At 47.5% G+C, this 12,727-nt stretch overlaps 1 protein-coding gene across 9 annotated transcripts in view; it reads left to right on the top strand.

Moving 5' to 3' along the window:
* Positions 1 to 12,727, top strand: part of GRAMD1B (GRAM domain containing 1B) — a 109,623-nt gene that overhangs the window by 49,403 nt on the left and 47,493 nt on the right. The window contains exon 1 of one of the 9 annotated variants that reach the window (XM_062608835.1): positions 2,815 to 2,835. The exons of 6 other annotated variants lie outside the window; for them this stretch is intronic. Coding sequence is in view for 1 of the 3 variants with exons in the window: in XM_062608831.1 (XP_062464815.1) it covers positions 9,490 to 9,512 (23 nt within the window). In the remaining 2 variants the exon portion in view is untranslated. Of the gene's footprint in view, positions 1 to 2,814; positions 2,836 to 9,297; positions 9,513 to 9,741; positions 9,811 to 12,727 lie in introns of those variants that run through there. 2 more of the 9 variants (XM_062608831.1, XM_062608836.1) reach the window with 2 other exon arrangements.

The raw sequence follows: 12,727 nt of genomic DNA, 5'->3' as shown, positions 1-12,727 counted from the left end.
CATTCCAAGACCTTAACTTCTAACTCGCATGCCATGACAAACACTGTATTCACATAGCTCAGAGATGGCTCACAGGCACTCTGTTCTGTGTACAGTGTGACTACAGCTCCCATGATGCTGAGAGCATGAAATGCATATTTTCCCTCTGGAAAACCAGTCTCATGTGACTTCCTAATTGCTGCAGCAAAGAGAGGGTCCCTTCCGAGATTTATTTTTCCCTGTGGGAATGGAGGTGTGCCCTGATTCACCGGGGCTGCGATTGCATGTGGCCTCCTCTGACAGCAGAGCCTGCAGAATGCTGACGTTGGGAAGGGTTCGGGAGTTTAACTATCTGACCCATACACTAAGGTGCATAACTACATCTGCCTTAGTTTCTGGCATTCTTCGAAGCTATTCCTTCTCTCCTGATAATGTTTCATAACTTGCTTCTAGTTTTCCCTCCCACTAGCTCTGTTACTAACGGGTTTTGTGCCTCTCTGAGGCATACATGCAGAACAAGGGGTTTTTTACTGCTCCCCCAACTCCTGCAGGCCTTTCTTTCTTGCCATAAGACAATCAAACTAGCTGAAGTGGTGCTGCACACGCAGTGTTGCATTCTGTGCCTGCAGGTCATGCACATTTCCTGGTGAGCTAATCTGTCTGAGCCTTGTAAGCCTCTTGTTTGCACTATGTGGGTACTTGAGTAAATAAAACCAGGAATCTGAGGCGAGTCTGCTCTACTCAGTGTGAAGCTACAACTGTAATGATGGGCAGGAGTAAAGCCACAACGATGTATCTGTACAGAGGATGCCCTAATGGCTGAGAGTTGCGTCTCTGTGACTGTTTGAAGGGGTCCTACACATTCAGGTAACGCTTCTAACACAAACCATGTTTTTCTCTTTGTAAGATACTTTTTGGGGGGCAATTACAGACTCAAGGGAGCTTAAACAGCAGTCCCTGCTGCTATGGGTCTTCAGCAGCTCTATAAAAGAGGGGTTAGGGAGTAGATTATCCACAGTGTGTGCACTTGTGGCACAGGTCCTAGCACACAGCAGGGATGGCGATACTCATCCTACTGAGTGTAGCTCAGGTGGTGTGGTGATAATTTTCCTATGTGGCATTGGATTGGGTATGTTGAAGCTACATTACATCCACAGCAATGCTTGGAGTGGAGATTGAAAGACGTGTTCATAAGGGGGGGCTTTATATCCCTGATAAGCATGCGCTTGGTATAATATGAATATGCCGAGTGAAAAGGTGAGGTTTGCCAGCCTTGATTTGTATAAGCAGGTAACTGCATGAAATACAGCAGAAATAAACGCCAGAAACACACATTTCCTCTATGCCAGACAGGGCTTGGCAGGAGTGTTGCTGTGTGTATTCTATACTGATGGTCCTTTTCAGAGGCGATTTGAGTGCTAAGTACTGTTGTCCGTTGAGTGATGGCCCATCTTTACTGTTTACACCGCACATCAGCATGATGGTGATAAGATGGTTTACGTAGATATTCCTTTGCATACTAACAGCAGGACTGCAAAACAGGTTAGTAAACCCCTGTGGGTCTGTTCTATGGGGGTGATGTGTACGCATTGCACAAGGGAATAGTAGCACCGCGGTTCTGCAGAGGTGCATTAGCTGTCCTTCAGTGTGCGAACCGTGCGTTGTAAAGGGTTTGCCAGCGCCTCCAGTCTTTGTGCGCTGTGCTGCGGTGCCTGCTGTGTGCCTGAGCACGGTGTTGTATGAATAAGCACTTTCAAGCAGTGATGTTTCCAGCCCTCAGAGGCTCTTAATTTGACTGAGCTCTGCAGTGTTTGCTCTGCCTCCCTCCCAGCCAGGATTGCTCATGTCTGTCTGGTTTGCCAGGGCAGGAGCTGCGTACAGCGGTTCCTGGGCTGCCCAATAGGCTCCAGACTGATTTACTGGAGTAAAGTAGGCCAGGAGGAGCCTGCAGGACCGGCAGGGAGAAGCTGTGGGTGATGAATGGGGCGGCGTGAAGTCACTCTGCAGCGCCAATCAGGGCCAGGCTCAGCCAGGCAGCTACGGATGCCTCTTGATGCTGGGACAAAGCTTACCTTAGATGATTGGGGATTTTCAGCCTGTGCACCAAAGGGCTCCTAGTTTAGGCCAGATCATTTGAGGGTTGCTGAGGTGAGTGTTCCCAGCAGGGTGCAGATGATCAGCCTCCACCTTGCGTTTCTCTCTGCACGTGTACATCTCTCTAAACGGCCTGTCTGTGGCATGCTTATTCTGCACCATTGCTTCTCTACCTGTCTGCCTGATGCCTTTCACTCTTTCCTGTCAAAAGCTGCCTCTTCCTTCCCTATTTCCTTATGTCTGATCTCTCCCCCTTTCCCTGTGCACTGCCCAGAATGCACTCGCTTTCTTCCCTTCTCCCGATTCATAAAGTACCCGTGGTTGGGGGGGGGGGGGGTGATTGTGTCCCTCTCCCTTCTATAATGTGAGAGGGAGAAAGGTGGGTTGCTTGCCTGCTCCCTGCAGAAGCTCAGACTTCAAAGGGAAGCTGGGAGGAGGGTCCTTGTGTCTTACTAGACCTTTGGGTGGTGGCAAGAGGGAGGAGTTTGTATGGGGAGGTGGCAATGACTTGGGTCTTGTGCCAGACTCCTAAGTATTTATATTGGGGCTATCTGCCCGAGATGCTTCTTCTGCCCATCTGAGTGCAGGAGGAAAAGCTTGGGACTAGCTCTTAAGTGACTTTTGTTGTTGCCGTCCTCCTGTCAAGTTGTCTTCTCCATCTTTTGACTTTCCCTTTCTCTCCCCTCCCTTCTCCTTCAATGCTCTTGTTTACGGATAGGCCAAGCAGAAAACATGGAGACGTCTGATATGGCGACAGCAAAGGTAGGATGGAAATGCTGCCGGCCTCACTGTGCGTAAGTGGTTTCGCTTGGCAACTTCTTACTTTGTCTCTGAACCATTTACTTCCTATTCGCCCTTTTCCCTACAGTGGTACCCGTGCTGGGGGTGATGGGACTCAGGTTCTGGGCTTGGCGGCTTTTATGTGTTGCTTTCTTGTAAGGTTTGAGACAGCCTTGAGATGCTGATGCTCTAGTGAAGGTCTGGGGTAGGTGGGGAGGAATGGGGGAGTCCACATCACCGTCAGCGGTGGTTTATGAAGCTGAGGAGGAAGCCGGGATGCTGGCATGCTGCTCTATGGGAAAGTGACACTAGAGGGTGCTTTAGGGGCAGGTTTCCCGGTCCCTGAGCTAGCTCTGTGAGCAGAAATGCCTTTTGGCAGCTTTATTCCTTGGAAAGGATCTCAGGGGAGCGCCGGGTGAGAAAGTAACTCGAGCTTATGGATGCATCCGCCCTTTGCTGTGAGGCTTCTCTGTTTGCCTATGCTGCTGGCTTTTACCAGGGTGTCGGTTCTGCTTTCCTGCGGGCTGGCAGGATGGAAAGCTGTGGGAATGAAACTGGAACTGAGATGGGCTTGTGAGGCAGATGGCTTCAGCATGGCTCGGAGAGGCCTGGGAAGCACAAGGCTGTGCCACCACTGAAGGGCTGTATCTGACGGCAGGGATATGTTATGTGTGGTAATGCCTTTGGTTTGTTTCCTAGCACAAGGAAGATGTGACTTCCCTTCATAGCAAGGTTAAAGTGCAGGGGATGTGCCTGCAAAACGCATCCTGTGCTTTTATCTCGGCAGGGTCTGACATTAAGCGTTCCTAAAAAGAGCTGTAGCTTTGAAAGAGTGGGAAATGGCATTAGTAGGTATAAACCTCCTGCTCTTAAGCTTGCGCTGTACTGGGTGCTCTGGCATGGCCATAAGGAGTAGGGATGCTGTGTTCCAGAAGCTTAACTGTTCTACCTAGGGGACTGAAATCCATGGTTTAAAACCCTCACTGTGGTGCTGTTAATGTACTGTAGGGCTTAGTCTTATATCTCGGATAGAATTCAAGTTGAATTGGAGATTTCCCTTTTCACACGTTTCTGCTAGCCTGGATAACACTGGTGAGCAGCTGCCCTGCTTTGCCGTGGGCTGCATGTCAGTGCAGGCTTTGTGGTTTTAGTGTTAATATAGTGTATGAAGTCCCTCTGGACAAACATGGCTTTATAAAGGTGAAATCATCCCCGCTACCACATTTGCTCAAGCTGCAACTGTTTGTTGCTGTACCCTCTTCCACCTGTGGTGCTTGAGAAAAGCTACCACGGAGGATGCTTGAAGGGTCAGTAGCATTGGAGCCAATTGGAAATGACACTTCAGTTATAGCTGTTGTGATGCTTTGGGGGGGCTCCAGGTTTTCCATGTTGAAAAACTGACATTTTCAAAACCAAACCCAACAAACCCACTTTAAAAATCTTTTGGCTGCACTTGTTTCTAGTATCTGCTTGTTTGTAATGGAAGGAAAACATGATCTATGGTGTTAAAGCACCGGCTTAGTGTGAAAGTATTGAAATCCTCATTACCTTTTCTGGAAAATATAGTTTGAGTGAAAAGCAGGTCTAGTTTAAACCTTCTAAAACAGATACCTCTTGAAAATCAGTTATGATGTAAACATTGCTGGAATGCATACAGGTTTATTTGGACTTAGACCATGGCAAGTGCTGTTGTTTAGTCCCCTGTTTGAAAGCCAAATATTTTTCCATAATCTGTTTTACTTTCTGAAAAGGTTGCGTCAGTTCCCCCTGTTCTGCTTGGTTTGGAGCCTCCAAGGGATGCTATTCATGTCGCTTGATTCCTGCTGGGGTTAGCCTGCACTAGCAAAGAACTTGGGAGAAGGTTTAACAGACATATTTTCTCAGCTGAGCTGATGCCAGAAGGTGGCCATGGGACGTAATTCCAGGATGTTACTTACTTCCATGGCTGCTCTCCATTGTGTTGCACTGTCACTTCCTTTTCTGCTGGGGCACCTTTGAGGGTATCTCAAGAAGTGTCATTTCCTGACGTGGTAAAGAATAGTCCTGTATTTAGAGCATTAAAAATAGAGAGGAGTGCAGCTTTTACTGGTTTGTAGGCTGTTGTTTTAATCCCAGGGTAATCAGTCATTCAAGCAGTTGTCTTAAGGCTTTTCAGAACTGACGGTGCAATCTTTGTCCCTTGTATGCTATGGGGTACCTTGCTTTGGGATGGAGACATGGTGACGTGTCACCTTTGCTTATGTGCTGCAAGTTGGAACCTGGATTGTTTTGTCCCTGCTCCCGCTGAGTGCCAAGGGGAGAAGTAGTTGATCTGTTAGAGAGACAAAAATCAGGCCAGTTCTTCTTGGGAAAGCATGAATCATATTCCAGGTAATCAGCTAGTGGAGATGAGGAACATAAATCAGTGAGCTGTCTTTCATTCCTCTCACACTGAAAGGTTCTCTGTGCTGCAAGTACATACATGGAAAGTTCTCAGAACTTTCAGGGTGAGGGGGAGATATTTAAGTACCTGAATTACGTGTTCCATCTTGAGAAACACATTGTCTTCAAAAGCTGTAACAGGAGTGATGAGTGAAGACAGAAAAGACACTGATTTACAGTACCACAGAGATTGTTTCCTTGGCTTTTATTAGCTAGCACTTGCTCAGACTGAGATTGCTTGGAGGAGCGTGTGTAAAGGGAGAAGGACAACGGGGAATGTGAAATAGCTGGCATGTGAATAAAATAATGCTAAATATTAACTACTGTTGTATGACTTTTTATGTCTCTAGTTGCCTCTGTGCTTCCCCCGGACCCTGACGAGGGAGGTGGCGAAACGCTGTGTACAAATGGTCTGTTCCTTGCAGTCTGACCACAACAGAACACCAAGCCCTAATCCATTACAGCCTGTCACTTTGTCCAGATGTTGTTGCCTGTGTAGAGGGCATGTAAAGCACTGTTTTATCTGGACGGTACCGTTTAGTCTTCCTTTCATCTAAGCTGGAGGTCAGGAAGAGTAAGTAACTCTGGGGTTGTGTATTACAGCTCGAACTCTTTAAAATTCATGTGGCCGTAGCAGTTTATAGTTACAGGTCAGGAAAACATCCGTCTTTTTTTTCCAACTCCTATTTTAATGCGACTCAGAATCTGAGTCTGTTTGAGAAAGTCCTGCATGGCTTTTACTCCGTTGCTGTTTTTAGTGTCTGTGTGTGTGCCGGTTTGACTTCCTCATCCTGACTGCTGGTGGAAGCACCAGAAGCCACAAGGGAGGCTGTATTCATGGTGTTCTTGCTCTGGACCAGAAGTACTCAAAATATTACGGGCAGGAGGCCAGGATCCAAATTCTCTTCTCAAATCCTTTTTGAAGTTCATGAGAATTTGGCCTGGGGGGAAGGGACACCGTGTAAACTGATTGTTATTCATTGTTTAGGCTTAGCAGATTATGTACCTCATCTTTTTTGCCATCAGAAAAGGAGATCTCTTTCCCAAACACTCAAATCTCTACTGCAATAAGCAAATTCTTTGACCTACAGATTTTATGGCTATGAACATCTGAGCTAACATCCTTTATGAAGGGTAGTCATTGGTGCAAATATACATTTGGCTCTGTGGATAGGTGAAGTAGAAATGAATACAAAGAAGAAAGGGGATTGCTATGGCAAGAATAAATCTTGGGTTGTGGGAGAGGGAAAGGTGATTTGATGACTGAGGTAGGAAAGGGAGAATAGAACACTGAAAGATGCAAAGGTAACATCAACAGATGTTATGAAATAGCTGATGGAGTGATCTAAAATGAAGAGAAGGAAGTAACAAGGTGTAGAGAGCAGCATGTTTTTAAGGAAGAGGCAGAAGATGCAGTTTTACTATGGACATAGAGGTGGCAGTCAACAGAGGGCCACGAGAGGCACAACTGCAGCATCCTGTATGGAGGGAGGTAGGGGGGTGAGTTGGGAAGGAAGGTGGCTGTGAGAGGTGAGGTATAGAAGCTGTAGGGAAGAACGTAGCTGATGATCTTAGAGCTCTAGTTAAGCATTTATGCTTTGGAGGCTCCTGCCTTCCTCAGCAGAAGTGAAGGGCATCTCCGTATGTTTCACAGCTGCTGTTGAATTCAGGTTTTGGTTAGGTAAGGGAGGAGAGGCTGTGGTAGCTGAGACATAAAGGAGACAGCGTTACTGTGGTGGTTTCGGGATTGTGTGATGGCTAATGTTGGCCAAAGAGATACCTGCTGTCGGTGTTTCACTGTTAGGCTTGTTTTCATGAAACGTGAAAGCAAACTAAAAAGAAAACCAGTGCTGACACTTCTATTATTATTTTTACTAATTTATTTGACTATTCATATGGAAAAATAAAGGAATTCTTAAAAAAAAAAGTCTTATGAAAGCTTTTCTGCATCCAAAACATAATGATCAAAGATCATTTGTCATTTCTGTTGACACTTATACAATCCAAAGCAATCTATCATTGCTGCTTATTACAACCATGTACTCAATGTCTCCTTACAACATGTAGTTCCACAGATGAGTGAAAAGACATGGATTACAGGGCAAACAGAGCCAGAACTGGGTTTGGAGTGCTCAAGCCATAGTTCTGAATGTGCTTTTTTCTGTCTTCCCATTTTCCATTTTGTGGGATGGGTGCTCGGGATGGAGTAGGTAGATAATTTATCTGGAATTCAGTGTGCGTGTGAATGCTAAGTATTCTTAGCACTGCGGAGGTGGACAGGGTGGCTGTGCGTAGCCTATCTCTCTCTCGATATCTACATATGCTCTTTTGTTCCCTTATTTAAATTGTAATATCTCTTCCCTGGAGTGGTTTTTGCTAAGGACGGCGGAAAAGGAAAGGGTTTGCCCAGGCAGGGTTATCTAACATGGATGGACCAGGCAAGTGAATGCAGAATCCAACCCGTAAAGAGTGGGGTTACCTGCTTGGGGTTCACTGGTGGTGGTTATCCGCAGCGCCTTCACCAAGGCTCCTGCTGCAAGGATCCCAGCTGAATTGTGGCTGCAGCTGCCCGAAGGATGCTTAAACAGGCACTTTCTTCGAAGTGGTCTTATCTGCTTTGATAATTTCCAAACCCCCATGTTATGTACGTGACTGCTTATCTCTTAATACCTTTCTTGCCTGAGCTTTGGTTTCTAAACATGTGACTCTGCAGCATTAGTCTGTCCCAGATTTGCCAAGCTTGCAGGTCTCCTGACCCATTTTACAGCACTGTGATTTGCTTCTCTCCTTGACAACCTGCAGGCCATAGATTCAAAGAATCTCGTGGAGAAAAGCCGAGTCCAAGCCAGGCATCCGATATAGGTTGGACCTAATGAGGGCTGAGTGTGGGATTACATGGGGTGAGATCTGTGGTTTTCCCATGCTGTTTGTCATGTGGAAATGCATGTGCCTAACTTTATGGCTCAGTTAATGCTTTTTGTCTAGAAATAAATAAGAAGGTGTGTTTCTATGTTCATGTTGGAAACAATTTTCAAAGCAGGTGTTTCAATCTCTGCCTGTCACAGGGCTTGCCTGTTAGGGTGCTGCCAATCACTGCCCTTCACTAATGCAGTGGAAGAGAGGATGCAGTTTCACACTAATTGTTGCAGCATGATGGTATGGAATAGTGAAGCAAAGACTGCAGCACGGCTCAATGGGAGCTTGGGAAGCTATTTGGAGGGGCTCAACTACCCGGAACCACATTTCTGTGTTACTTGAACAGTTTCTAAAACTTCAGCCCCACTGGCATGGTCCTGTTTCCATTTACCTGTGCTGGGATGTCCAAAGCCTTACAGAAGTGGAACTAGAACTTGGGATGTCTATCTAGAACTTGGGATGTCTATCCAGAAATTGGGATGTCTATCTAGAACTTGGCTTCTGTCTGTCTCTTGAGGATGGGGGAGAACGGGGAAAAAAGATCTGGTCCCTTCATTAAACAAAGTCAAATAAAGCAAATAAACCTTCTTCCCTAGAGAAGCTGTGGCTGCCCTATCCCTGGCAGTGTTCAAGGCCAGGTTGCATGGGGCTTGGAGCAACATGCCCTAGTGGAAGGTGTCCTTGGAACTGGAGGATCTTTAAGCTCCTTTCCAACACAAACCAGTCTGTATTTCTAAGCAAAGCTACACAATTGAGCCTTCTGTGCAAGCACCGGGTGTTATGAGAGTAAGACACTTTCAATTACGCTGTAGCAGCACTTAGTAGCGTTCTGGGGCCGGAGCGATGGGTTAATTCATCGAGGGGGAGCCCGTATTGGTGATGGGGCTACTCTGCCTGCGCTAACCGGGGCAGGAGGGACGGGTCGGCAGCGGAGGAAGCCACATCCCCCTTGTGCCGGCTCCAGCGCTGCGGGGGGGGGGGGGGTCAGGCCGTGCTGCTATGGAATGCTGTGCTGCCATGGCATGCTGTGCTGCGCGCTGTCCTGCCGGCGCTGCACATGCTCAGCAGAGAGCGGGGCGGCTCAGCCCCCGGCGCTGCTAGTGCGGGAGCGCGGTGCCTGTCGGCGGGGGTACCGGGGCCGGGGGGCGGCCGTGCCCCGCCGCAGGGGGCTGTGTGCATGCGGCTCGGCGCTCCCCGGGGGATGCTCGCCGGCCGGGTCTGCTCCAATATGTCCTGGGACCCCTGGAGCTGTCAGTGGGCAGACAAGGACACGGGCATCGGATTATCGTGACTGTACTAATGAAAGGGTTCAAGCTCGCCTGGTAAGCAGAACGCGATCTCACCCCTCCCTTGCCTCTTCCCCAAATCCTCCTTCCCAGCCCTGCGGCGAAGGGGGGGCCGGCGGGGAGAGGGATGCGCTCCGCTAAGTTGGCCGGTGCCTGCGCTGTGAAGCTCGGAGCCACTGCAGCAACGCCGGGGGGGGGGGGGGGGTGGGCATCAATGTGGGGCTGCTGGTTCGGGGGGAGCCGCCGGGGAAGTGAGTGGGGATCGATGGAACGACGGGCCGTTCCTGTCCGGGCATCTCCGCATCAGGACCGTGATGCCGTGAGCTTCCCTCTGGTCTGGCTGCATCTTCCTCCCTGCTGCCGCCACCCCTTCCCCTCCTCTTCCCGGCTTTTGCTATGGTTGTGCATGAATTTGCATCTCTGCACGCACGCACACCTGAGCGCCTGGAGCCCGTGTCTGTTTGCACCCAGATTAAATAGATCTGTGCAGGTTTATCCTGAAGGAAGGTGGAGAAAACGTTTTGAATCCGGTGTGCGTGGAATGGCTCCTGCTCGGCTTGTCCTTTAAATAGCTGCTTTTGGGGATGCACCTTATGTTGCTCTAATAACATAGTAAGAGTTGGGAGTCGAGGGAACTAACAGTGTCCTGGAAGGTACCGAAGTGCTCATTTAATTCTTTGGTGGTTCCTGGGTGTTTTGGGGGGAAAGTCTCTGGGTTTGGATAAGTGGGCAATGAAGGAAACACTGTGTTGGTGAAAGTGATCAGCAAAGTGAACAGAACCTTTGGGTGTCAATGTTCTTGTTGGTCAAGTTTGTATTTTCTATGGGCATGTAAATATATATGCATGCAATATATATAGATGCAATTCTATATATATATAACTAACATAAATCAGGCCAACAAAGGTTTACATAGAATCTTGAGTATATCAAAACTATTTTAAATCCCTGATATATCAAAATGGCTTAGTTGGGATAAATCGCCTTTGAATTAGCGCGACAAAATTGATTTAATCAGAACTTTATCAGATGGGAACGGTTCCATAGTTAACAGTGGAATGCGACTTTGTAATTGGGGTTGCAATTGCAAAGTGAATGACAGGAGCAATGTGAAGGCCTGTTTCTATTCCTTAATCCTTTTTCTCTGTAATGAAAAAGGAAGTCATCATAGAAATAACAGCCTCCCTCTCCAGTGTGCCGTTTTGCATCAGCCTGAATTTAGTCCTTTGAGATCCTTCCCTGTGAAGTGTGAGAAAGAAGTGAAGTTATTTTCCCTCTGTTGTTTTATTTATTATTTTCGGTGTAAAGAATGAAAGCAGCACAGCACAGCACTAGGCAGCATCTTGTGCTGGGCCCCAGGGGACGGACCAGAGCCAGGGATGACTCAATAGGTCATCTCTGTCTCTAATTTCTGTCATTTTATCTTTAATTTAATTACCCTGAGAGCCTTTGAAATTCTTCTATAAATACATGGCCATGTGTAACACAGGCTGTACAAGTGATATAACTGTTAGCATTCGAAAATCTTCCCTTTTCATCCCTTTAATTAAAAAGAAAACCCAACTCGTGCACTGATTCGCTGCTTTACATGGTATGCAGTTGGGCTGACGAGTTGCATAATAGCTTAGCGTACTACCGGGAGAGCAAAGCATGTGTTAGGAATGCTGTGCTCATGTGTATCTGCAATAACACAGCACCCCACTGGATTCGGTTCCGTACCTACCCATGAGCAACGCTGGACATCTTGAGCTTTTGCATACCCAGTTCGATCACAGCACTTACAACACGCCAGGTTGAAGCTAGCCGGTTGATTTAGTCAGATTCAGAGCTGAGCAAGTGAGGCTGGTCGGTTCTCATGGGGGACGTAAGAAGATTACCCTTGTGCTAGCTGAAATGCCGCAGTGATTCAGTAGGTGACGCTCTTACCTCTGAGTTTTCTCTGTCTCAGGGTCCTGGGGGCACTGCGCTGCCCTGGGGGCTGTGCTCTGCTGGGGAGCGCAGTGAAGGTCCTCATCCACTCCCCAGGAGATGCTTGTGAGAGTGCTAACCAAGCCCTGCTTGGGCTATCTCTCCAGCATCCTCCCTTCATCCTCCTCTGAATCCCAAAGAGGAACAAGTCAAGTGGTCTGATTGCTTGCCTTATTTAATTGAAGGATACAGCATTTTGGGACTATGCAGTAGTTACTGTGTTTCACCTCTAGGATGTTTGCAGGCAGTTTTATTTATCTGACTGTGCTGCAGTATCCAGGCACAGAAGGGTAAGTTAAGGATGTTATTTCAAGTCCTTAAACACCTGTGTTTAATATGTGTTTGTCACTACTGGACTGATTCGTATGGTTCTAGAGAGGCACAGATCTAAGTATAGAATACACTTTGCTGCCTGTCAGACTTGGTTAAGGTACTTTAACATGGGTCGTACAGCCTCCAATATCTGCAGTGAAATGGCTTTATAGGTTTAGTATTTATCTAAAGAGAAAATCACATCAAATGCACGGCATACAAGCAGATCTTTTGGTCCTTGCTGTAGAAGTGTTCATTCCAGTTGTAGATGGCACTGCTGGGGTTAATGCAGATTTCCTTATGGAGTCGTTCTCAGGCAGACACATGATTTCTCTCTGTACCAGGAAGGGCAGTAGCACAGGGACAGAATGCTGTCAGCAGGAGCAGCCTGCTCTGACCGTTAGGAAGAGGACTTGCTCTTGCCTGTTTTTAGACCACCCGTCCATTTCATGCTGTTAGACTGCCCAAAATAACATAGTGCATCTTATGGGGGAACCTCTGGCCACCTCTGAGGCTCGGCACAGGCTTGTTTTCGCACAAGGTAATGTGCTGATCTCTAATACGATGTCATGCGTTTTTGCAGTACGCCACCTAATTCTGCCCAAAATGATCTCATCACCATCTGGTGTCATAGCATAGCATAGCTGCATACCATGGAGTCATTAGGTGGTCACAGTACGCTGCAGTACAGCAGAACCCTGACGTGTAACCGTCGCCACTCCATGACATCAAAACGTGACGCAAGGTCCTGATGTACCAGTGCAGCATCATGCTGTTCTATACAACATCCTGGTGTCAGCAGTGATACTGCAGTCCCTTAGTGTGCTGTTATTGCCATAAGACAACATGCATCTGTCTAGTCAGGGCCTAGTATCTTGGTCTAATAGGTTACCTTCATGTCACAGCATAATGCTTTTATACCCTTGCATATGGCTTTATGTTGTGATGTGGGATTGCAGGAGAGAACTTCG

The sequence above is a fragment of the Pezoporus occidentalis genome, unplaced genomic scaffold (genome assembly GCF_034315485.1).
Source record: "Pezoporus occidentalis ecotype Australia unplaced genomic scaffold, CSIRO_AGI_Poc_V1 ctg130, whole genome shotgun sequence".
NCBI classification, from domain to species: Eukaryota; Metazoa; Chordata; class Aves; order Psittaciformes; family Psittacidae; genus Pezoporus; species Pezoporus occidentalis.
This window is presented reverse-complemented; position numbering and strand designations above follow the sequence as displayed.